The sequence below is a fragment of the Lissotriton helveticus genome, chromosome 1_1 (genome assembly GCF_964261635.1).
Source record: "Lissotriton helveticus chromosome 1_1, aLisHel1.1, whole genome shotgun sequence".
In the NCBI taxonomy this organism is placed as follows: domain Eukaryota; kingdom Metazoa; phylum Chordata; class Amphibia; order Caudata; family Salamandridae; genus Lissotriton; species Lissotriton helveticus.
Window position 1 is genome coordinate 77,308,669 of NC_136057.1, and position 26,711 is coordinate 77,335,379.

The following is a 26,711-nucleotide window of genomic DNA, read 5'->3' on the forward strand; positions in this document are numbered from 1 at the left end:
GAAAGGTCTGAAGACGCATCTCAATCAATCAATCATAACACTTGTATAGCGCACTACTCACCCGGAAGGGTCTCAAGGCGCTTGGGGGAAAGGGTCCGCTACTGCTCGAACAGCCAGGTCTTGAGTTGTCTCCTGAAGGCGAGATGGTCCTGGGTCAGCCGAAGGTGGATGGGGAGGGAGTTCCATGTCTTGGCCGCCAGGTAGGAGAAGGATCTGCCTCCGGCGGTGGCTCTTCGGATGCGTGGTACGGCGGCGAGGGCGAGGCTAGTAGACCGTAGCTGGCGGGTGGGCGTGTAGAAGGTCAGGCGGTCGTTGAGGTACTTGGGGCCCAGGTCGTGGAGAGACTTGTGTGCGTGGGTGAGGAGCCTGAACATGATCCTCTTGTTGACGGGGAGCCAGTGCAGGTCTCTCAGGTGGCCGGAGATGTGGCTGCGTCGGGGGATGTCCAGGATGAGTCGGGCGGAGGCGTTCTGGATGCGTTGGGGTCTTTTCTGTAGCTTGGCTGTGGTTCCGGCATAGAGGGTGTTTCCGTAGTCCAGTCGGCTGGTGACGAGTGCCTGGGTGACCGTCTTCCTGGATTCGGTCGGGATCCATCGGAAGATCTTGCGAAGCATGCGTAGGGTGTGAAAGCATGATGAGGAGACGGCGTTGACTTGTCTGGTCATCGAGAGGGAGGAGTCCAGGATGAAGCCCAGGTTGCGTGCGTGGTCTGTTGGCTTGGGAGTGGTGCTCAGGGCGGGGGGCCACCAGGAGTCGTCCCAGGCGGAGGGCGATGGTCCCAGGATGAGGACTTCCGTCTTGTCTGAGTTCAGTTTCAGGCGGCTGTTCTTCATCCACTCGGCGACGTCTTTCATCCCTTCGTGTAGGCTGGTTCTGGCGGTGTCGGGGTCTCTGGTGAGGGAGAGGATCAGCTGGGTGTCGTCGGCGTAGGAGATGATGTTGAGGTTGTGTTGGCGTGCGATGGCTGCAAGAGGTCTCATGTAGACGTTGAAGAGGGTGGGGCTGAGTGATGATCCTTGCGGTACGCCGCAGATGACTTCGGTGGCCTCGGATCGAAGCGGGGGGAGGCGGACTCTCTGTGTTCTTCCGGCGAGGAACGAGATGATCCACTCCAGTGCCTTCTCTTGGATGCCGATGTTGCTGAGGCGTTGTACTAGGGTGTGGTGGCAGACAGTGTCAAACGCTGCAGAGAGATCCAGGAGGATGAGTGCCGCTGTTTCCCCGTTGTCGAGCAGGGCTCGGATGTCGTCGGTGGCTGCGATGAGGGCGGTCTCGGTGCTGTGGTTGGCTCTGAAACCGGACTGCGAGGGGTCGAGGGATCCGTTCGTCTCGAGGAAGGCGGCAAGCTGTCTGTTGACGATCTTCTCGATGACTTTAGCAGGAAAAGGGAGGAGCGAGATGGGGCGGAAGTTTTTGAGGTCGGTGGGGTCCGCTGTTGGTTTCTTCAGGCATCTATTTCCTGCTTTTTATTAAACTGTTGGTTGAGTGAGCTGTTGCTTTGTTCTGTGACCGTAGCCCGGTGACACACTGGCCTCAGTGTAACCAGGTGCTTTATAAATGTAACTATTATTATTATTATTAAGTGGGAGGGAAGGAAGGAAGAGCGAGAGAGAGAGAGAGAGAGAGAGTGAGAGAGAAAGAGAAATAGAAAGAGAGAAAGATAGAAAGAGAAAGAGAGAGAGAGAGAGAGAGACAAGGATAGAACGAAAGAGACAGAGAAAGATAGAAAGGAAGGGAAACAGAGAAAGAGAAGGAGAGAGAGAGAGAGAGAGAGAGAGAGAGAGAGAGAGAGAGTGAGAGAGACAGACAGACAGACACACTATGGTTTAAGTGATTTGCAAATCATTTTTAAAAATAAATTAAGATGTTAAAAGCAATCCCAATATTAACTTCACTGTAACCTTTGTGTTTTTGATCCAAGACTACCAGTCAGCGCTAAAGACATCCTTGGGATATTCAGGAAGCATCCCTGGGAATACATTCCACCCATTCCTTACCATTGGAATTGTGGTTTGTAACTCACATCCGTCCCTCCCGATGCCCAAACCTAGTTTACTGTATTCTTCCACAAACACGCTTTCTGTAAAAAGGCCTTTAAATCTTGTTTTTATCTTGTCACGTTTGCAGTGCATTCAAAGACAGAGGTCAAATGTCAAGCTCTCTCTTTGAGGAAGCTTGGTGTTTACTTTTCTTCCTATGACTTCAAAATGAGAGAATGTATGTGACAATGTTGCTGAGTAACCATACAAGAGGAGAAGGTGTAAGATTTTTTTCCTAGCATACAACAAAAAACAAGCACTGGCAAAGCCAATTGGTCTTGCCTTGCGAACCTACTGACTTTGCAAATGACTTTTAGCAGTGTCCCACACCATCAGTCGAAAAAGAAATATCCTACTGCATTTTGCCGGGTTACAAAGATTGACACGTAGTTACTGAGGCCTACCCTTTGAATTTCAATCAAATGTGGTGGATATGATGAATGAAAATAGAATGCCGGGAATGGAGAGTTATTACTGTGCCGTCAATAAGCTTCTTAGATGCTGCACCTAAAAATGCTGATATTACATTTTTTTCTGAACGCCGGGAAAGGGGACTATTAGTCTGATAAGAAACTAGATATGGTTGCTCTCTGTTGCAGGGAATCCCAGCCCACAATCAGAGCCTGAGAAGTCTCTCCCCAGTGTGTGGATGTTATTTTTTAAGAGTAGTTTGGCCTCGCCACCGGTATTTGATTATTTTCCTCAAGATACCACTAGCAAAGCGTCCAATAATTTCCAAATCAGCCTATGGGCTTGCCGTCTTTCATGGTATTGGGTGTAAATGCCTGAGATGTCCTGATGGTTTTCTGCTTCAATATGGCCACCACGCAGGCAGCATCGAGGGCGCTGGCATTGCAGGGCATGAAGGTAATTTTTCAGCCCTCACACACCTTCTTCACAGCAGGCACCAGGTGTGTGTGTGGGGGGGTCTCCCTGCACTCAGGTGTGTTATTCATTTATTAATTCAGTGTTTTATATAGCGCGAACATGACCCAACTGGGTATCAGAGTGCTTCACAATTCTATAGCATTGTACTTCTGACATTTGGTTTGATTAGTCCTTTAAACAAACTACCAAGTATATATATTCAATTTTAAGTGGAAAGCATTTCTACTTTACAAATAATACATGTCCTAAACTTTACTAGAGATCAACTTGCATTACAATAGTATGTGTCCTAAATATTACAACATGTGGCATTTTAGAAATACATGTACTAAGAACACCTCATATCATTTAGAACAGTGGATTGTATGTAGCAAACAGACTGGTTACAGAATTTATAGCTATTATCCTATACTGCTTTTGGCCCGGAAACGTTGTACAGATGTGGCAGGGTCGCGTCATGATGCTGCTGGCGAGAGCTGCCAGAAGATGCTTCAATGGCACGGCCCTCTTTACATGCCAATGTCCCCTCCACCCCAAGCCGTCCTTCCCATACCTTAGGTGCCAACTTTACAGTCGACAGTGAAGTTTCTGGTTGGTAGCAGTAGATCTGAGCACTTTAGTTGAAACGGCTGCTACCATTATGCGAAGGGGAGGTGGTGAAGGCAAGAAAATGAAGTAATTTGCTTTTATAAATACCGAGCAAGGAGAGGCAAGCAGCGATGAGTGAGACGGTGAGGAACTGGCTCTCTGTGAAGTCAGAGAAAGAACAGGTTGTTTAGGGGAAACATCATCTGACATTTGATCTCGGTCTGTGAATGAACAGCAAATGTGACGAGATATGAACAAGAATTACAGCCATTTACAAAAAAGCTTTGAGCGAGTGAAAAAAGTGCGCATATGAAGTGCTCCTAGACAAAGAAAAAAGAAAAAGTGCCTAAAGCAGTTGATAATATGGAACCATTGCAAGGATACAAGTAACGGGACGGTGCTCCATGGGAGGGAACAATCTACGAAAAGGAGGGACAAGTAGGAAAGATTAGCCATTTGGAAGCAAGGCTGTTTAAAGGAGATTCAAAGAAACAAATAAAAAGTAATGGGTGGGCAGTAAGCCCACAAAGTTAAGCGCTGTTGCGTCAAGACCTAAAAAAATGAACTGGGCTGATGTTTTAGAATATATCAGAATTAGTACAAATGTAGCACATTTGTTTTGGATTACTGAAATGTGGAGAAAAATATTTGAATAAGAGTGAAACACATTAATACACTAGGGGATGACATTTGCAAACATTATCATTTATGCGCAGTAAAACCATATTTCGGTGTAAATGTAATGATCATTTCAATTGAAAATGTGTTGTCTGTAATGGCAGTGCGCTACCACGCCAAGTATACTCCACACTACGCCACTCAACTCCAAAACACTCCACTCCATTCTATGCTACTCACTCCATGAAACCACACTCCACACCCCTCTACTCTACACCACTCACCCCACTCCAATCCACCCCACTCCACTCAAATCTATCCCACTCTACTCCAAGGTACCCCAATCCATCCCACTCCAATTCAACCCATTCCAATCTATCCATTCCCAATTTACTCACTGCAATCTACCCCACTCTTACTCAATCTACCCCAATCTGCTCCAATATACCCCAGTCTACCCCACTCCACTTCAATCTACCCCAACTCTAATCTACTCCAATGTAACTGACTTCACCCCAATCTACCTCACTCTACTTCAGTCCAATTTACCCAACTCCATTTCAATTTATCCAACTGCAATCTATTCAACTCATCTACACTCCTACCACAATCTACCCACTCCAAACTACCACAATCTACCCAACTCTAATCTACCATAATCTACTGTACTCCACTGTAATCTACCCACTCCACCCAATCTACCCCATTCCACTCCATCCTAATCTACCCCACAAACCTCCACTCCAATCTATCCAATTCCACTCCACCCAACTCTACCCAAACCTTCCTCATTCCAGTCGAATCTAATCCACTCCACCCTACTCCAATCTACCCTACACCACTCCATCCCAAACTTACCTATCCCAATCTACCCCATCCAATCTACCCCACTCAAATCTACTCCAATCAATTCCACCACACTCTACCCCACCCCAACCCAATCTACCCTAAACCATTCTATATAACTCCACTCCATTCTACTCCAGTCAAATGTACCGCAATCCAAACTACCCCAATATACTGCACTCTAATCTACTCCACCCCAGTCTTCTCCACTCTACTCCAATCTACCTCATTCCACCCCACTCTTTCCCAATCTATCCCACTCCAATCCACCCCGATCCATCCTACTCCACCTCAATCTACTCCACTCCACCCAAATCTACCTCAATTCAATCTACCCCACTTGACTCCAATCTTCCCCATTCCACTCTACCCCAATCTATCCCCCTTCTACCTACCCCACCAACCTCGTGCCACTAACTTTTAGCCATGCCGAACAGCAGTCACACTGGTGTACATAATGGCTAAAACTCGTTGCCAAAGCCAATAGCTTTCGGATAGACAACACCTATTTGTTTTGACAATGCTTGTTTTCAGTGGGTGTTTTTTTCATCATATTCACACACAACAGTTCCCTACAGCCAACTCCAACAAGGCACAGGTGTTCAACTGTGCCTGGGCACAGCAGGGGATTCCCTAAAGGGCCTGGCTTATGTTTCTTTATTTTAAATTTTTAAGGGTTCCCGGACACTTTCTTGGGGTTCTCGGACCCTTGCAAACTTGTGTATCCTTATTGGATATCGATAGGGTTTCAGACCGAGCAGCAGGTCTCCGAACATCACAAATGTCCACCAGGGTACAAGGCAAATTACTGTGCCTGCACAGACACCTGCCTAAGGTTTGCAGACCTCAAGGGTCATGATGTGGAATCCAACCTCTGTTCAAAATCAGCAATTTCTTTCTACATTTTAACATTAGGCAGTCCCTGTGCCAGGGAGAGACAGGATGGCACCACGGCTCTTTATGGCTTCTTTAGTATTTTTACAGAATGCGGGGAACAAGTCTCTTCATCAGGTAATGGTTCAAGATGTAGCCAGTCAATCAGGGAGCTTCAGGTCCGCAGGCCCAACTTTGGGTTTACGTATCCGAAATGGATGGGCGATCAAGCTCCCTCATCCAATCGGATCCAATATATTTTTACATTTGTGTTCGCGAGTCGAGATGCACGGACCATTCGTGGGCTAAAGGTCCAGCTAGCTCTATCTTAAATAACTAGTGGCTTAATTTGAGGACCACAAAAAAACACTGCATGAAACTAGCCAAGCCAATCCAAAATAGTTTGTGCGGATTCATTGAACTGTGCCAAAGTTATTATATGTATATATATATAATTATATTACATGGGATTCTGTAATCCCTGTATAAATGGCAGTCTCTAATTTCTTTATAATCAGGAATTTGTGATGCACCAAGTCAGTGATTATGAAGAAAAGACTTCAGAACTCGGCTTTTATAAGTTATTACAGTCGAGTTCTGAGGGCACAATGCCTGCTGCTAGCGCCAGCAGCTGATGTGAAAAGAAGGTCAAGTCACGAAGCATAATTGAAGCAGCTGTTTAAAGCAACAAACAGAACTTTGCTTTTATTACTTCTGCTGTATGTTACTAGCTTACCATGAGAAGCAGAGGGAATATGTTTATTAGTTTCCTTAGATAAAGGAAGGGTGGAATCTTTCTGCATGTTTCTACACGTTCCGAGCTACTGCAGCTTTTTCTTTTTAATGGACTTTTATTGAACTGTTTCTAACATGTTTTTGCAACAAATATCTAACAGTTTTTATTTTTACTTATGCACAAGAGGTTTAAAGTTCATTCTTCATGTTTGCAAACATGTTAGCTGCTGCATATATAGGAGCTACGCACCAAGGTTTGTGGGAAAGGTGATGGTGTGACCATGTATTATACAGGATAAAGTACCACCTGGTGCATATAATAAGATTATTGCAATTCACCTCAGAGTTCCAAAACCTTTGTGTATCTGTCTATCACGAGGTGGTGTGCACTCCCGGAGAACTCTGCAGTGACAACAACATCCCTGGTCAGCCCTGCTGTTGAGGCTGGGGGTCAGTATCGCTCAGTGGGTTCCATCCAAACCATAATCCTCCCTTCAGAGACTTTCTAAAATCTGCCCATACGCATTTAAGAGGTTACATGTGTTAGTATGCACTCCAAGAGACCATTTATAGTGAAACACATACCTGGGGTAGCTTTGAACAGCAATAAATGTGATTTTGTATTTCCTCTCTCCATTGAGTCTTCATCTGCAGTATTTGTACCCAGTCCTAGGAATGATGGAGGCACACACTGACCCCGCTTATCAGGACAGAGCAGTTCTGCCTTGCAGTTCTGATGTTGATGCGGTGATTCAGGGTGCAGTGGTTCGAGTATGTAGTTCTGATCTGAACCCTCTGCATCAGTACAGGGAGGTTCTAGCTTGTACTTCTGATCTGAACGGTGTGCATCTGTACAGGCTGGTTCTAGATTGTCATTTTTATCTGGTTCCTGTGCTTCAGGAAGCACTGACTCTAGCTCTCGGTCCTGTGCCGCAGTATGCAGTGGTTCTAGCTTGTAATTCTGATCTGAACCATGTGCATCAGTATAGGCCGGGTCTAGATTGTCATGTTTGTCTGGTTCCTGTGCTTCAGGGCGCATAGATTCCAGCTCATAGTTCACGATTGGATCCTGCGCAAAAGGAAGTTCCTGCTTCAAGCATAGGTGTTGCTGTAGGCACTGGGTTTGTTGTGACCCCAACTCATCAAAGGACAATAGCCCAGACTCTAAGTGTTCGTCTGATGACTTCCCATCAGGTGACACGGGTTGTAGGCTGCGGTTCTCCTGGGGATCTTGGAAATCACAACACATCAATTCTTCCTCCAAGGGATCATCAGGTCCATTTCCATCTGGCAGCGCGGGTTGTGTACGGTGGTTTTTCTGTGGTTCGTGTCCATCAGGAAATAGTGGGTGTGGGCAGAGGTTCTGTTGTTGGTCCCAGCTATTAGTAGACAATGGGGATGGTTCTTGCTTCAGGGGCTCATCTGGCTCCCACTCTTCTGGGAACGCCGTCTGTACGCTCTGGTCTTGCTCTGGTCTCTGCCCATCAACAAATTCTGAGTGAAGACACAGCTTTGCCTCCTGTGATCTGCATGGAGGATCTGTCTGAGGGCACCGGGATAGAGGACAATCCTGCTGTACTCCATTTCTATCTGGAAACCCAGGTTGCACGCACTGGTCCTGCTGTGGGTGACGTCGATCAGGAAACATTGGCTGTAGACAAAGGTTTGGCTCCTCTGGACGCCCTTGAACATCAGTTGGCGAGGAGAGCGTACACTCCTGCTTTGGTGCATGCCCATCAGAGAACACCGGCTGAAGACACAAGCTCGGTTCCTCTGACCTGTCCAGTTGAGGTGTTGCAGGAGACCGGTTAACAGCACAATCTCTAATGCTCGCCGCACAGACCATATCCAAAGACACCGTACCATTATCTAGGGAACCTTGATCCTTTTCTATCCAGATTTTCTTAATCAGCCCAGTGACTCTAGAAGGTACGTCCTCTACAGTATTCATCAAGTTATCCAGTTTGGCTTCCAACTCCTCCAGCATGGATAGAAGGATAATGTGGGGCAGGTTCTCCGAAAGCGGTTCCAGGTCCTGGTCCCTCTGAGCATCATTTCGGTATCCTGAAGTTGAGACGTCATGAAGAGGTAAAGACGGGACTGTGGCTCTTACGGATTCACGTGAACACTGCGCTGTCACTTTCTTTCCTGGAGCCCGTCTTCTGCCCATTCTGGTAAATTGATGTTCAAGTCTCAAGTGTCTGCAGAGAGAATGAAAAGAGAAAAGACAACACGTTATCACAGGACAGTTAGGTCAAAATACTCCTGATCAGAGAAAATTGCGAATTTCTAAAACCTGAAAGAAATGGAATCATTACATTTTCACAATACCCGTAACATAGTTCATATATTATGAAAGGCACGGATTTGAAATGTGTTTCCAACATTAAGTCTGTTCCTTGGTCTGCTCAAATTGTACACTGTGCAACCAGAAAAAGAGAATACTGTAATAGCCTTGCAGCAATGAAAGGTTTATAATACCCTGGCAGACAAGACTGCACTATCATCCTCACTTGCACTGTACACCTCTCTTTTGCAGTATTCAGGTCAGTGACTGAAGCACACGCCAACATACCAAACCTCTACAGGATCTACAAAACGCTTGTTATGTCATTGCACATATAGAGAGCATGTTCAAACTGGGGTTTCTTGGAACTCAATCAGAAATACATAAAAGAGGAGAAAACGAACCATAATGGGGAAGAATCTAATCTGAATAGGCTTGTGGGCTGTCAGATTTCTGGATGAAAGGAACTTGTACCAAAGCTGCGTCCACCTGATCTGATCCTCTGTAATTTTGCAATAGCAAGTAAATTCAAGCGAGGATATCTCTGCTTTTGTACGGGTGTATGCATTTCCACCTGGTTTGCAATGAAGTGAGGGGCTAGACCTCTCACCCCTTTAGGGCTGAGGCAGAGGGTCTCGGAGTGGATTTGTTATTTCAATATAGGTGTGGCGCGTGCCCACCTCTGAAGATGATGTAGTACACAAGCTGGTTCGCTGTGAATTATTTGCAGTCTATGAATGGTGATATTGGGTACTCTTACATATTCTCGGTTGGCATAATGCGATCTAGATAGGACTGCGGCCACCGCTATTGATTTTCTCGTCTAAAGTGGGAGGAGGGGGGTTAGTTTCTCAAGTAGTTTCAGCACAAATCTGCATTTAGATCCTACTGCTCCAGCCTGCTGGTTCTTGCTAAGATTGCTATCGATTATCACTCAGAGGCTTTTAGCTGTGGGTTAGGCTCCGGTAAGAATCTCATTTTTGTTGGAGAGTAAAGTTGGCTCCAAACGTTGGTCTTATTCTTTCAAATTACAATCTCAGTTTGGTCAATATTCAGTTTTAGTTGATTCAACCTCACCAAGTAATCATCAAATTGAATCCTATTTTGAGCCTGGAATTGTGAGGCTGACATTCCATTGATAAGAATTATCTGAGAGCTGGTGTATTTATAAAGCCTGGAACCTCTTGAAGATAGTTCTCAGACCAATGGTTTTTGCAGGTTAAGGGAGCAGAGGTATTGCCCTATAATTCTGTTATATCCGGGACTTCTCCCTGGTTTTTCAGTATCGTGAGCTCTACAACATTATGAAACGCGCTTGGAGCGACAGCTTGAGCTGCTGAATTGATGAACACGCTCTGCAGGGGACTGCTCAAGACCTCGCTTTTCGACGGAGACGCAGCACCCTCAGCGCCCAAATACCCTTGTGGTACGCTTAATAAATGCTGATTGATTGATTGATTGTTGAGGTCAGAGATTCTTTGACTGCTGGAGGGCAAGGGTCAGTTGGTGACCCGGATTTGACCTTGATCATAAATTTATGAAGCCTGTTTATTTCCTCAAACAAGGATAAGGAGACTCGACTTCAGAACTACTGCTGCTGTATTTGTTTATACTATCTTTAAAGAATGTTTTTGTTAAGTATTTAGATTGTCACAGAATGTCTCGATAGGAGTCAGGGAAATTTATATTTCATCTGGGGGCGACTAATCGTTCAGGATATCAAAAAACTATTTTTATTATTTGTCTATTAAAAGGGCTTTGCATGTGCGGTTTTGCCTTCACATTCTGCAAGTTCACTTTTAAATGTAATTTTGCTCTCTTCATCATCCCTTTCCCGCCCGTGTCGACGCAATGCAGGTTTCGCCTCCTTTAACTCTGGCTTGTACCAGGGCACTGGTCTGGTGCGGTTTAAAACACGCTGTTGTATTTGAGGGGTGTGGGTCACTAGCATGTCTGAGCCACAGAGTGGATTATTGACTTTGGAGAGAATGTCTTCAATTGATGGGAAGAGGGGGGAGGGGTTTGAAAGTGTTGTTAACACTGGCTCTGTATTAATGTATCGCCATGTGTGTATGGTTTCATTTCCTGCTTGTGGATCAAATTAGAAAGATCTACCGGAATACAACGCTGATCAAATACTGATTGGACTGTATGCAAGGAAGGATGATTATATTCAGTCAATTCGAAATACACGCCCAGATCAGATCTAAGGGATTTCATTTTTTGTGATGTGTTGGTGTAAATTCAACATCATTAATTCAGCATATTCATTAACTTTAGGGACCGAGTTGTCGTCATCAATTCGAAACTTGAAAAAGGAAAGCAGATCTACACCTTCAGGTTGAGTAATTTGTAAAAGAGAAGTGTGAATCCACTGGTGAATAATTGCTGCTATCTCACTCCTTTCTCTGAGCTCGTTCTCTTTTGGTCATCTTCGGGTATGGCTTCTGGAGATCTGGAGTAGATTCCTCTGACAACCAGGTTTCAGTTAAGAACAGGATATCCGGCTTAGAAGATTCTAATAATTTGAGTATTTCCACCTTATCTTTGCCTAGGGAGGGTGGGTTTAGTAAAGCCGCTTAAACGACTCCTCAATCTGAGGATGTAGAAGAGTTTTATTGTTTGTTGGCCCACAGTGAGTGATGTGAGTGCCAGATTACCCTATATGTGTGGCTGGCATACACGCCATTTGCTTCTAAAGTTGAGACAAGCATGGGGGGATATTAAAATCTGTGTACCTGAAAGACTTTAGATCTTATGAAGAATATGAGAAATATTGAGTACACTACGTCATTCCTGGTCCCAGCGAATGCAGCCAGGTGTGCCTGGCAGCAGACAGGCTTGTCTTTGGCAAAATGCTTGCAGCATACACGCAAAATGTTCTGCAACAAACACGCACACAAAATAAATTGCTCTTTAAAAAGTCCATTCAATTGTGTACTCACAGATGTGACACAAACTCCAACTCTCACTCGTACAGCCTCACACCTCATTTAGAAATGGATTAATGTAACAAACCATATATCTCTTAACCACATCTTCAATGCTGCACAATTACACTGGCATTGTGCTCTGCTGTGCACACACACACATTTGAAACACAATTGATCTCCAGGCACAAAGACCTACACACTGGAAAGAAGTAATCAGATGGATCAGTCGCTTACATGCTCATATATAATGTATCCACCCAAGACGACCAATCACAAACAAACACATACACACTGTCTCGTACACACAAATCACTTCCATACATTTTGTAGTGAAAGGTTAGACTTCGTCCAAGCCATTCACAGGCATCACCTACTCCCAGAGACCTACACACAGGGCGGGAACAGATCTGCACAATCACATGTAACACCTCAAATAATCACGGCTCACTCTCGACCACAAAGTTCTTGCAGTCTCTTCAACAGAGCTGTGACATCCCAGAGTCTCTGAGGCAACACCCAATGTGGAATGCTGCTGAGGGAGTTGGAAGGTGTCAGTATCTGAGGAGGAAGCAGATCTGTGGATGGAGCATTCTGTAAGAAATAAACACCTCCTTTCTATCACCACCATGGACACGCGATACTTCATATATTAGCGACGCGTGGAAATATGGAAAAATGTACAAGGCTTCAATATCGCATTGTGAGAGCACTGAGGGTCTGTGAATTTTATGTTAAAAAAAACCTTGAATAAGGTGATAACACGGAGAAACTTTGTCCCTTCTTCAAACACTCCACACATTGCATGTGTGCTGCACTTTACAGCACAAACACAACCTGCCTTGCACTTCACAGCACAAACACAACCTGCCCTGCACTTCAGAGCACAAACACAACCTGCCCTGCACTTCACAGCACAAACACAACCTGCCATGCACTTTACAGCACAAACACAACCTGACCTGCACTTCAGAGCACAAACACAACCTGCCCTGCACTTCACAGCACAAACACAACCTGCCCTGCACTAACACAGCACAAACACAACCTGCCCTGCACTCCACAGCAGAAACACAACCTGCCCTGAACTTTACAGCACAAACACAACCAGTGCAGCACTTTACAGCACACACAACCTGTGCAGCACCTTACAACACAAACACAACCTGCCCTGCACTTTACAACACAAACACAACCTGCCCTGCACTTTACAGCACAAATACAACCTGCCCTGCAATTTCCAACACAAACACAACCTGCCCTGCACTTTACAGCACAAACACAACCTGCTCTGCACTTTACAACATAAACGCAACCTGTGCTGCACTTTACAGCACAAGCACAACCTGTGCAGCACTTAACAGCACAAACACAAACTCTGGGGTGTTTAAGGATTACTGTATGTATAGGATTTTATACTGTAATGGTGTGTTTCCAGTACGAATCCTATGCTAGACAGCACACACACCTTTGGTGTAAAGGTTTTGTGTGGCCCTAGGTAGATTGTGTACTAGTGCAGGGGTAGTGAGCAGCAGCGTGCTGTATTTCATATATTTGGCTCAGCGCGGCTCTCTCCCCCTCGCACATCACATCGCTGCACCTAACTGCTGAACTATGTTGCACTAAAAAATAATAAATCTGCTTCGTAGTGTCCATGCGTGGTCTGCCCAGCCTCAACCCTTACATTCTCTTGTGCATGCGTGGTCTGGCCAGCCTCAACCCTCACATTCTCTTGTGCACGCGTGGTGTGCCCAGATTTAACCCTCACATTCTCTTGTGCATGCGTGGTCTGCCCAACCTCAACCCTCACATTCTCTTGTACACGCGTGGTGTGCCCAGATTTAACCCTCACATTCTCCTGTGCATGCTTGGTTCGCCCAACCTCAACCCTCACATTCTCTTGCGTATGCTTGGTCTGCCAGCCTCGACCCTCACACTGTCTTGTGGATGCTTGGTCTGCCCAGTCTCAACCCTCACATTCTCTTGTGCATGCATGGTCTGCCCATCCTCAACCCTCATATTCTCTTGTACATGCTTGGTGTGCCCAGCCTCAATCCTCACATTCTCTTGTGCATGCTTGGTCTGCCCATCCTTTACCCTCACATTCTCTTGTACATGCTTGGTGTGCCCAGCCTCAACCCTCACATTCTCTTGTGCATGCTTGGTCTGCCCATCCTCAACCCTCACATTCTCTTGTACATGCTTGGTCTGCCCATCCTCGACCCTCACATTCTCTTGTACATGCTTGGTGTGCCCAGCTTCAAACCTCACATTCTCTTGTGCATGCTTGGTTTGCCCAGACTTAACCCTCACATTCTCCTTTGCCTACTTGGTCTGCTCAGCCTCAACCCTCACATTCAACTGTGTATGCTTGGTCTACCCAGCCTCAACTCAGAGTTGAGTTCTGTGTGATTATAAGATAAACCAGGTCATCTGTAATTCTACGTGCTTGGTCACCAGCACTAATGATTGAATGTGTTTTACACCAAGCGAAGAATTACAGATGACGTGGTTTATCTTATAATGACAGTGAACTTTCGCCAGCACTTATTTGTTTGGAAATGACGAGGTGCCGCACATGACGATGCAGAATTAATGCTTTTTGCAATAGCACGTAAAAAAATCAAGCAAAAGTTTAGGTTAACAACAATGACCTAATGTTTAATTTACATACTGCATGATGATTTTAATGCAATGTCTCACGATGTATCTGCCAACATTGACTAAACAAGTCTGTTTTCCCAGCTCAGAGGACGTTCAAACACCTTGAATCTGTTGTCACTGTCTATTACCTAGAGGTGTGTCACATGATATTGTATAAACACTGTGATTTGCATTGCACTCATACTCGTGAACAAGGAGGTTGCCTCCGAAACGCACCGAGTGACTTGGCTTAAAACAAAAACACGCTGAAAAGGAATACTTGTGGCCCTGGCATCGTTTGTGGGAAACCGGCGAAAAGATTGTTGTTGAGATTTGGGGTTCGCGACACCGCCAAGGCCCGCCACTGAAAGCAGCTCGGGTTTCTGCACGAACATTTAGCTGTAGGTTTACACATATACAGAAGTTGAGATGTACAAGGCAGGGGAGGAGAAATAAAGAGAAAGTTATTCGATTGTCACAAATGCGATAGCAAAAATCCTGAGATCCACTCGATCCTGCACCGCGCTAGCCAGAACAACCTCCAGCAACAACCACCTCAAATGCATCCTGCTCAACACCCGCTCCGTCCACAAACACACCGTCGAACTCTGGGACCTCCTGGACAAAACAGCACCGGACGTCGCCTTCCTCACGGAAACCTGGATGAACGCCACCATCCGCATCACGACCAACACCAACGACACCCTCACCGCCGCAGAGCACCTTCACTTCCAGATACACACCGACCCCAAGACCACCCTCAGAGGGACCCTCATCTACAGACCCCCGGGACCACGCCCACATTTCAGCGAAGCCATCGCAGACTTCATCAGCCCGCTCGCCCTCGCCTCCCCCGACTACATCCTCCTAGGAGACCTCAACTTCCACCTGGAGAACGACAAGGACAACAACACCACCACCCTACTAGACAACCTCGCCAACCTCGGACTCAAGCAACTGGTAAACACTCGCACCCACTACGCCGGCCACACACTCGACCCCGTCTTCTCCTCCAGCAACCACATCTCCTTCAGCCACACCACTGAGCTCCACTGGACCGATCACAGCTGCGGACATTTCAACTTCAGAAAAACAACGACCCACCACCGCCCGCAACAAACCCCCCGAAGATACTGGAGCAAGATCACCACCGACCAACTCACAATCCTTGAACCAAAACCCGCCCTCCAACAAAGCAGCCCACAACCTCACACAATGGTTCACCGACTGCGCGGATGCCCTTGCTCCACTGAAGAACCCTCCAAGCAATCTCGACAGCAAGAAAGTCGCATGGTTCACCAACGATCTCAAAGACTCCAAGAAATCCTGCCGTGCCCTCGAGAAAGCCTGGCGCCACAACCAGTCATCGGAAAACATGAAAGCCCTCAAGATCGCCACCCGCAAACACCACCAGCTGATCCGCACCACCAAAAGGACAGCATTCAGAGAACGACTGGACAACAACACCCACAACAGCAAGAAACTCTTCAACATTGTGAACGAGCTCTCCAAACCCAATGCCAGCAACAACGACATCACGCCATCGCAAGACCTCTGCAACTCTCTCGCCACGTTTTTCCACCGTAAGATCATCGACATACACGACAGCTTCGGTGCCCAGAACCCTCACCCTGCCACCGAACCTACGCCCCCCACCACTACCCTTGGCGCCTGGACCCAGGTCAGCACGGAAGACACCACCCACACGATGAACTCCATCCACTCCGGCTCCCCTACCGACCCCTTCCCACACCACATCTTCAACAAGGCCAACTCCATCATCGCACCCAAACTCCGGGACATCATCAACAACTCCTTCGCATCCGCCATCTTCCTGGAGAGCTGGAAGCATGCAGAGATCAGCGCCCTCCTGAAGAAACCCACCTCAGACCCCACAGACCTCAAGAACTTCCGCCACATCTCGCTTCTCACCTTCCCCGCTAAAGTCATCGAGAAAACCGTCAACACACAGCTGACAGCCTTCCTAGAGACGACCGGCTCCCTCGACCCTTCGGAATCCGGATTCCGAGCGAACCACAGCACCGAGACCGCCCTCATCGCAGCCACCGACGACATCAGGACCCTGCTTGACAACGGAGAAACTGCCACCCTCATCCTCCTCGACCTCTCGGTTGCTTTCGACACGGTCTGCCACCACACCCTAGCAACCCGCCTCCACCACGCCGGGATCCAAGGAAAGGCCCTGGAATGGATCACCTCCTTCCTCGCCGACAGAACCCAAAGAATCCGTCTCCCGCCCTACCTCGCAGAAGCCACCAAGATCATCAGCGGCGTACCGCAAGGCTCCTCGCTCAGCCCCACCCTCTTCAATGTCTACATGAGCCCCCTTGCAGCCATCGCACGCAAGCACAACCTCAACATCATCTCCTACGCCGATGATACCCAGCTGATCCTCTCCCTCACCAACGACCCTGCCTCCGCCAAAGCCAGCTTTCAGGACGGCATGAAAGACATCGTGGACTGGATGAAGCTCAACCGTCTGAAACTGTACTCAGACAAGACGGAAGTCCTCATCCTCGGCCCGTCCACCTCCGCCTGGGACGACTCCTGGGGGCCCCCTGCCCTGGGCTCCCCACCCAAGCCCACGAACCACGCACGCAACCTCGGCTTCATCCTTGACTCCTCCCTCACGACGGCAAGACAAGTCAACGCTGTAACCTCCTCCTGCTTCAACACCCTCCGCATGCTCTGTAAGATCTTCCGCTGGATCCCCACTGGAACCAGGAAAACGGTCACCTAGGCCCTTGTCACCAGCCATCTGGACTACGGGAATGCCCTCTACGCTGGAACCACGGCCAAACTTCAGAAAAGACTCCAGCGCATCCAGAACGATTCAGCTCGACTCGTCCTGGACATCCCCCGACACAGCCACATCTGGCACTGGCTCCGAGTCTGCAAGAGGATCACGTTCAGACTGCTCACCCACGCACACAAGGCTCTCCGCGACTTAGGCCCCGAGTACCTCAACAAATGCCTCATGTTCAACACGCCAACACGCCAGCTCCGCTCCGCCAGCCTCGCACTCGCCACCGTCCCACAGATCCGCAAAGCCCCCACCGGAGGAAGATCCTTCTCCTACCTGGCGGCAAAGACTTGGAACACCCTCCCCACCCACCTGCGACTCACCCAGGACCATCTCTCCTTCAGGAAGCTCCTCAAGACCTGGCTTTTCAAGCAGTAGCGCCCCCCCCCCCCCACCCCTCCGAGCCCCTTGAGACCCTAGCGGGTGAGTAGCGCGCTTTATAAATGTGATTGATTGATTGATTGATTGATTGAGATCAGTGCTTGGAATTTCGCTGCTGCAGCAGGAATGTCCATGGTGAAAGGGGATTTATTTGTAATTACAAATATTCAGCAACTAAAGGTACACTTTCAAGTGGTTTATGTATAAGTCTTTTTATTGTAATATTATGCACTAGTCCACTAAACTTAGAACACATAACCCATAACAGGATTTCCTGCAATGGGAGTAACAAGCTGACTGGACAGCCACATAAAACCTTTTTGCAAGAAAAAATATAGACTCAAACGCAAAAAGAAATATCTTTATTAATGTCTGTTCAAGCTTCTTTGATAGTACTTGGCTGGTGTACTCTAGTCAGCTTGGGCTTTTAGATGCTTTTGCCGGCCCCGGGTTCTGAAGGCTTAACACGATTAAATATTTTTGGGGCATCACACGGACTTTAATGACCCTAAAAGCGGTAATAAATTCAAATGTATTTCAAATAGGGAGCCCCAAATATGTGTTGCCCGGGCCCCACAATCATTAGTATATCAATGAACTAGAAGTCAGCTTCATATGCTAGTTATGAATAAAACAACCACCTTACTTTATGGAACAAAGTCCGGATATCAAAGGGTTCAACGTACAGAACTGTGGACAAAGGTGCTTAATAAAGACATGCATTCTGAGAGAAGAAACTAATACTGTTCTGTAAAAATATGCTTTTGTTTCCTCCTAGCATACCTCTTAATCCATTGCAGAGACAACCTCCCACTGAGTACAAACATCAAAAAACAAGGTCTGAGCAGGTATTCATGAAAATGAGTAACAACTCCAAACGGACCCAATCTGGACGAATGTATGACGTTACAACGCATACATTTACAACGCATGCACTTACAACGCAGTTTTTACATCACAACATCCACTACAACGCATTCCATTAGATCGCATGAAACTACATCGCATTTTAAAAAACTACCTTTACAATGCATTCCATTACATCGCATACTACCTTTACAACGCAAACCATTACAACGCATACCATTACATTGCATTTAATGTAAGTATTGGAGAGTATGGGGATACAAATTACTATTCTAACTCCAGGGGGTGCAACAGTAGGGTAAGTGCTGGACAGTGTAGTGGTAAACATTACTATTCTAACTCCGGGGGGTGCAACAGTAGAGTAAGTGTTGGATAGTGTAGTGGTAAAAAATATTATTCTAACTCCAATGGCATGCGTTGTAATGGTATGTGTTGTAATGCCTGCGTAGTAGTGAATTGCGATGTAGTATCATGCGTTGTAATGCCTGCGTAGTAGTGAATTGCGATGTAGTATCATGCGTTGTAATGCCTGCGTTGTAAGTGTAGTGCGATGTAATGGTTGCGTTGTAAAGGTTGTTTCCCATTGTGGATATAAAGGAGTTAAGACCACACACTGAGGCCACACTAAATCTTTGATGTATTATAACAAGGTCACAAAGTGACCCCCTTTTACAGTACACCTCAAGTCCTGAATTTCAGCAAGGATACATAGCATTCTGGGACATGTAGCTTGGATCTAAACACTGTTAATATGGGTGTTTAAATATCATAATGCAATGTTCTTTAAAGAGCCATGGCTATATAACAGTGGGCCATGTCGTCTCACAATTAAACATTACACATACACCTGCAGGCTGCATCCCCTGATGATGGTGTGAGGTCAGTACACCTGCCCCCTGCACCCCCTGATGATGGTGTGAGGTCAGTATACCTGCCCCCTGTGCCCCTTGATGATGGTGTGAGGTCAGTACACCTACCCCCTGATGATGGTGTGAGGTCAGTACACCTGCTGCCTGATGATGGTGTGAGGTCAGTACACCTGCCCCTTGCACCCCCTGATGATGGTGTGAGGTCAGTACACCTGCCCCCTGCACTCCTGATGATGGTGTGAGGTCAGTACTCCCCAGGCTGCACTCCTGATGATGGTGTGAGGTCAGTACACCTCCCCCCCCCCGATGATGGTGTGAGGTCAGTACACCTGCCCCCTGCACTCCTGATGATGGTGTGAGGTCAGTGCACCTTCCCCCTGCACTCCTGATGATGGTGTGAGGTCAGTACACCTGCACCCCTCCCCCTGATGATGGTGTGAGGTCAGTACACCTGCCCCCCCCCCCTGATGATGGTGTGAGGTCAGTACACCTGCCCCCTGCACCCCTGATGATGGTGTGAGGTCAGTACACCTTCCCCCTGCACCCCTGATGATGGTGTGAGGTCAGGACACCTTCCCCCCTCCCCCCTGATGATGGTGTGAGGTCAGTACTCCCCGGGCTGTATTCACACCTCTTAGGTTGCCGATGGTTGTGAGAGGCTCACTTACCCCTGATGTGTCTACGATTGAAACTGAAGGTAACTGCAGCCAGGCTCCTCCTTCCACTGGACAGACAGACAGACAGACCCTCAGGGCTCCTCCTTCCACTGGACAGACAGACAGAAAGACCCTCAGGCTCCACCTTCCCCTGGACAGACAGACCCTCGGGGCTCCTCCTTCCTCTGGACAGACAGACAGACCCTCAGGGCTCCCCTCCTCTGCAGGAGACTGGGGCTCGCTGCTGGTGCTGACTCTGCCCCCCGTGACCCGGACATTATCACACTCACAGGCCTGAGGAGAGCTCGTCAACATCCGGTACTGGCGCTGACTCTGCCGCCACTGACCCGGAAGCAGACATTACTGAGAGGGAGGGGCGGGGCTTATGGTATCTTGAGAGGAGGCTTCATTCCGCCTCCGCTGCTGACGCTGCCCCCGTGACCCGGACACTGTTCCCCTCTCAGGCCTAGGAAGAGTCCATCGGCTCCGCTGCTTCTGCCCCGGGTGACACGGAAGAGAAACTGATCATGAGTTTTCCACAGTGAAGGAGATGAAAAGTAAGGTAAATTCAACTGACAATACGGCAAAACATATTTCGAATTATCGTTGTTTTTACCTATTTGTTTAAAAAATGCATTATTTTCGAAAAAAATAAATATTTACAAGCATTTATTTCAAGGTAATATCTTTTAGTCCTAATGCTTTGGGTATGTAATTTTACTTTGGCTCCTTACAACTGCACTCTGTTTCCACTGTAGTGGTGCCTCTGCAGATGTATAAGAAAGGCCAGGCTCTCTTTTCTGTCATAACAAATACATACTACACAAATCCTCCTAATGAGGTGACATTTGTGTCAGAAGATGGCTTTCTTTGAGTGTCACTTGGTACAGGAGGTGGATACACTCTTTGAGTTGTTTGGTGCTGGGGCTTCTCAGCACAGTTTGATCAGTTCATACAGAGGTGTCATTTCCGGTATATATATATGTTTCCCTTGTCTTCATTGCTTGATTTTGCTTGTGAGAAAGTGTCACTCATAGCCATTGAAATGTCACTCGTAATTAGACTGAAATTGTCAAAATGTCACACATAGCAATCTGAAACCTTGACAGCTATGGGTTTGTGGGAAAGGTGATGGTGTGACCATGTATTATACGGGATAAAGTACCACCTGGTGCATATAATAAGATTATTGCAAGTCACCTCAGAGTTCCCTAACCTGATAAAGGAACTCTGCCTTCCTCGTTCCTCTACATGGTTATGGAACACCTTGTTGACTTGCAATATCCTTAGAAGGTGCAGCAGGGGGTACTTTATATCTAATATATTTCCACTGAATATGGTTAGAGTGAAGATATAGTTGGCTCTGTTAAAACACCTGAATGAGTCTTTAAAAAAAATCAGAAATTCACTTAAAAACAAGGGTAAAATGTATATATGGTTAAGACTTAAAGCCGAACAAAGTCCTGAAATTTGCAAGTTATGGTTAGAACCACAATCCGTCAGTCACACTACGGGTGTGCAAACCCCAACTCAGTATGTTACGTGTGATGATGCGATGACATTTTACACAGTTAGTTTATATTTTATTTACTTATTTTATTTAATGCATTTTTATAAAGCGCGGACTTTACCCGAAGGTGCTGCTGTAGGGAGATCATGGCTACTTTTGTCTGCCCATAATACAATTAACTCTCTTTACTGAGCTAGAGGTTGGGAGGTTGAACTCACAAGTGACACATAACCAATCACTTTGTGTATCTATCTACCATGAGGTGGTGTGCACTCCTGGAGAACCCTGCAGTGGCAACAACATCCCTGGTCGGCCCTACTATTGAGGCTGAATTCAGACTAGGATTTTTCTATCAGAAACTGGAGATGACTGCATCTGACCCAATGTAACTGTGCAACTGGAAACACAGTTCCCTCTCTGGACTGCACATGTCTTCTATTCTCAATGAACACCACATCACTTGCATTGACTATTACGTGTGATTCCGGCCAGTAATTCCTCCCATGAATAGCGCTATTTCCAGTTCCTCAGCCAGGAATAGCGACGAACAAGGAAGGACGAGAGCTACTGGCCTCCTTGTCTCATGCAGAGTCCCATAACCAGGCCTGTTTCTGCACAGGAAGGATGCAGTCCTGTGTGGAAACAGAGAAGAGTGCAGGGATACATCTAAAAACTATTTTTATTATTTGCCTATTAAAAGAGCTTTGCATGTGCAGATTTGCCTTTATATTCTGCAAGTTCAGTAAACCTGCCCCCGGCACCCCCTGATGATGGTGTGAGGTCAGTACACCTGCACCCCCTGATGATGGTGTGAGGTCAGTACACCTGCACCCCCTGATGATGGTGTGAGGTCAGTACACCTTCCCCCTGCACCCCCTGATGATGGTGTGAGGTCAGTACACCCCAGGCTGCATTCACACTCCTTAGGTTGCAGATGGTTGTGAGAGGCTCACTTACCTCGGCTGATAGCGAGGGTGCCTGCAGCCAGGGCTCACAGGAAGAGAGCGGGCGAGGCTGGGCTCCACTGCTGGTGATGACTCTACCCCCGCTGACCCGGACACTGTTCTACCTGCAGGCCTGAGGAGCTCAGCAGGATCCGGCACTAGAGGAGACCCTGCCACCGCTGACCCGGAAGCAGACATTGTGAGAGGGAGGGGGCGGGGTAATGTTGTCCTGAGACGAATGCTCCCTCCGGCTTCCGCTGCTGGTGCTGACTCTGCCGCAATTGACCCGGAAGAAGGACTGTGTCGGTGTAATGTTACTTTCAGAAAACAAAGAGTGTTAGAAACGGGACCCCCGGCCGGCCAATGCTCACGCCAAGGTCATTCAGGGATCGCCATTTCTAAGTCAGGGCAAGGGAGTTACACACCAAGACAACCCCTGCTCACCCTCTAGGTAATGTGACGCGAGCAGCAAGGCTAATCTCGGAGGCGATGTGTAAAGCGTTCGCGCGCGCACCACAGCGACAACACCCTAGGCCCACCACAAAGGAAACTCCACACAAGGTTATATCAAAAATAGCCTTTGTATTATAATAATAAAAACACATTAGATAACACACACACTTTACAATGTGCCAACAGGCACGGGCAAGATTTACAAGGGATTATGTACAGGACAGGGCCACCTGGACCACTGTCAGGGTTATGCACTTTTTTAGAAATAATACTTGTAGGTATAACACTTAGCACATAAACATATAATGACTGTAACACAGAAATAGTAAATGTAGCATACAACCAGTAACTACTGGTAAAGGGTAAATACCTCCTACGCCACCCTAAACACTGTAGGGAAATCACGCAGGGAACTAGGACCTTATCATCAGGACCTATGGAAGGAAAACCATCACCTAAGCAAGTCACATTTAGCAAAGGGAAGGAAACCTAAAATAATCACCTAAGCAAGTCACATTTAGCAAAGGCAATAAAACATCAACATTCCTCTAAGCAGGTCACTTTTAGCAAAGGGAAATAAAAGCATAAACAATTACCTAAGCAGGTCACTTTTAGCAAAGGTAATATCAAACAATCCTCTTAGCAGGTCACTTTTAGCAAAGGGGAATAAAACATAAAGAATCACCTAAGCAGGTCACTTTTAGCAAAGGTAATAACAAACATTCCTCTAAGCAGGTCACTTTTAGCAAAGGGGAATAAAACATAAAGAATCACCTAAGCAGGTCACTTTTAGCAAAGGTAATAACAAACATTCCTCTAAGCAGGTCACTTTTAGCAAAGGGGAATAAAACATAAAGAATCACCTAAGCAGGTCACTTTTAGCAAAGGTAATAACAAACAACTGCACATGAACCATTAAAACACATTCAGAGGTGCAGGTAGAACATTTGCGCAGGAATCACATAAGCAGTAAATCATAAATTGCGCAGGGTGCACGTAGCACCACACTAGAAATGTCCCTCAGGCCAACTGGCCTCGCAAGAGCTGGAATGCCCTGAGCCTCAATGTCAGGGAAGGCTGCGCAGGCAGCCAAGCACACAAGCCTAAACGTAGCAACTGTCCACTAAGTGCTGGACAGTTGTGAATCACAGATAATGCCAACGTTGGAGCCTCGTGGGCTCAAGAACACAGAATGGCGCCCAAGAGCCTCTCTTAGGGCTCACGAACAATATGGGCGCTGAGCCTCTCGGGGCTCGAAATATACAAATGGCCCCCAGGAGCCTCGGGGCTCCTACTCACAATTGCGGGCTTCGTTGGAGTCCCTCTCGGGGGACTCAGAACAAATGAATGCCCCCAGAGCCGCGTGGCTCTAAATCAAATGAACGCCCCCTTTGAAGCCCTCGTGGCTTCACTCTAGAAGCTAGCGCGAGCTCGCGCTACCGGGCAGAGGGGGGGGGGGCAGACACCGACAATGTGTCCAGGCGCCCCTCCCTTCCTGACACTCACCGGCTGTCTGGGGCTGCAGGACGGCTCCTCAGCGACTCTGCTGGGGCCGCGGGCGGGGCTCCCCTTCACTTGGGAGCCTCGCAAGGAGGCGGCAGGCTGCTTCCTGCTTCTCTCTCTCCTCCCCCGATGACGCGGCGGGAGGCTCGGCCGGCTGGGCCAATCCCAGCGCGGCCGGTCGATGACGTCAGTGGCTGCTTCCACTCGGCCCGGGCTGCGGCGGTGATCACGGGCAATGCCGGGTGGGCACCGGCCTTCAAATTAAATAAAACGGGGCAATGCCGGGTGGGCACCGGCCTCCAAATTAAAATATAAAGCGAGGTGGGCACTCGCTTGGCCTGGCAAAGCTCTCCCAAGCGCTATAAGGAAAATAAAGCGCTCCTGGCGCTATAATCAAAATAAAGCGCACCCAGCGCTTGGGGGCATGAAATGAAGCGCTCTCTAGCGCTTAAGAGCAAAAGCAAAGCCCCAGCAAGGTCTGGAGGCAGGCAGGGGGGCAAGGCAGGGCCAGAGCCAGCTCACTGGGTCTCCAGGCAGGGAGACAAGCCAAGTGGCGGTCCTCCTGGCCCCAGCAGCAGCAACAGCCCCCTCTGGCAAGGATCCAAAAGCAGAACAACTTCTGTGGGGACACATCCCCATTTTTATACTAAGAAATCCTTTGTTTCAGGGTGCAGGGTGGGGGGAAAACCAGTTGCAGCTGGCTTGGGAGTACCCTTGATGGCTCAACCACCCCTTTCATTCACTGGGGAGGCTTGGGTCGTTAGACAAACCACAGGGGGGCGGAGCCAGCATTGTGTGGGGAAAAACCCAGCCCATCCAGGACCCAGGTGCACTCCTCCCACACATCACTCATGCTGATCTCACACTCACCACCGGGCAGACCCATCCAGACTTCCTGGAGCCTGGCATGCCAGCCAGCTCCAGCCAATCACGCTCCAGCACCCTCACTGCACACATACATCAATGTCCAGAAGTAGCACTTCCCAACTAGACACATACAAGCCGCACATACCATCGCTCAGCATTCATTCTCACGAGTTCACACATACCAAACTCGAGCCTGCACTCCCCACGCATCAGGAACTAACATGGACACACACATTACCCATGCATTCCTATGGGAGGGCAGGCCAGCCATACTACACGCACGCACTTTCACTCTGGGACACAGGGAAAAAGTGCGCAGAGACCCAAAAATCACTAACACAGGGTCACAAATAAAGGCAAAAAGATTAGGGGTGAACCTGCCCTAAGGCCAAAGTCCAACACAACCCCCTTCCAGCCAAAACGCAGGGCAGACCAATCACCACCGTGATGGACTTCCCTGCTTGGGGCGATAAAACACGGACGCGGGCCCGCAACTGCAGGGACACCCTCCTGTTTTACGCCACGGTGAACCCCTAGGGTTCCTTCTAAAACTACTGTAGGGACTAACTGGGGTACCCCACTGATACTCTCCATCTGCCCTCGGCCAGGACCAGGCCCTAGGCCACCCAGGTGCCACTGGATCCTGCCTACTCACAAAGTGGGGGGTAGTAACCCCTGGCACATAATAGCCATTTTCCACCCTTCCTGTCCGCAAGACAGGGCTAGACTGCCACTGGTTCTCCAACCTAGGGTCTACAACCTCAGGCGGACCAGGAGTCTCAGGGAAGGCTCTCCTCCCCCTACCTCTTCTCCTAGGGTTCCTCCTCCTCCTGCAAGGGGTCCCCTCTAAACAACATTCTCCCAACCTAGGGTTTAACCCCTCAGGTTGCACCGGGGTCAGAGGTGGGCTCTCCCACCCTCTGCACCCCCTTCCAGAGTCCTGCTCCCTCCCAACCGGGGCGATACCTCTGGAAAAAGAACTGGTCAGGACACTGTTTACAGTAGTCCCACCCTTCAGGTCAGGCGGATCCTGAACCTGGCCTTCCGCCCTCTGGTCTAAAACCTTTAGTGGAACCAATGCCTGGCACTCCAGGACTTCTGGGGACTCACATACTATCCCCCAATCACTCCTTTCGCTGGACTCCTGTACCCTCCCTACCGGAGCGGTACTGCCAGACGCTAGAACCATAGAAGCTCCGCTTACAGATGCTCCAGGTCCTCTACACACTAGGAGATCTCCCTCAAGTGAACTAACAGGCAAGCCTAGGTTCCCATCCTGGTGTTCCCTAAAGAAACCATCCAGGCTCTGTGACAGGGCTTCGGGCGTCTGGGGACTCTCGGTCACACACTCACTCCTGCTCCACTGAGACAGGCAGTCAGCCCCTACACC

General features: G+C 48.0%; 2 protein-coding genes across 2 annotated transcripts in view; one reads left to right on the top strand and one right to left on the bottom strand.

The window, feature by feature from the left end:
* Positions 1-20,280, bottom strand: part of LOC144832075 (uncharacterized) — a 64,346-nt gene extending 44,066 nt beyond the window's left edge. The window contains exons 1-2 of the mRNA XM_078689055.1: positions 20,057-20,280; positions 7,173-8,788 (exon numbers count right to left, since the gene is read on the bottom strand). Coding sequence (XP_078545181.1) covers positions 7,173-8,757 — 1,585 coding nt within the window. The 5' untranslated portion in view covers positions 8,758-8,788; positions 20,057-20,280. The remainder of the gene's footprint in view (positions 1-7,172; positions 8,789-20,056) is intronic.
* A 280-nt stretch (positions 20,281-20,560) lies between these two features.
* The window catches only part of LOC144831924 (uncharacterized), a 41,089-nt gene continuing 34,938 nt past the window's right edge, over positions 20,561-26,711 (top strand). Inside the window, exon 1 of the mRNA XM_078689039.1 lies at positions 20,561-20,606. The gene's annotated coding sequence lies outside the window, so the exon portion shown is untranslated. The remainder of the gene's footprint in view (positions 20,607-26,711) is intronic.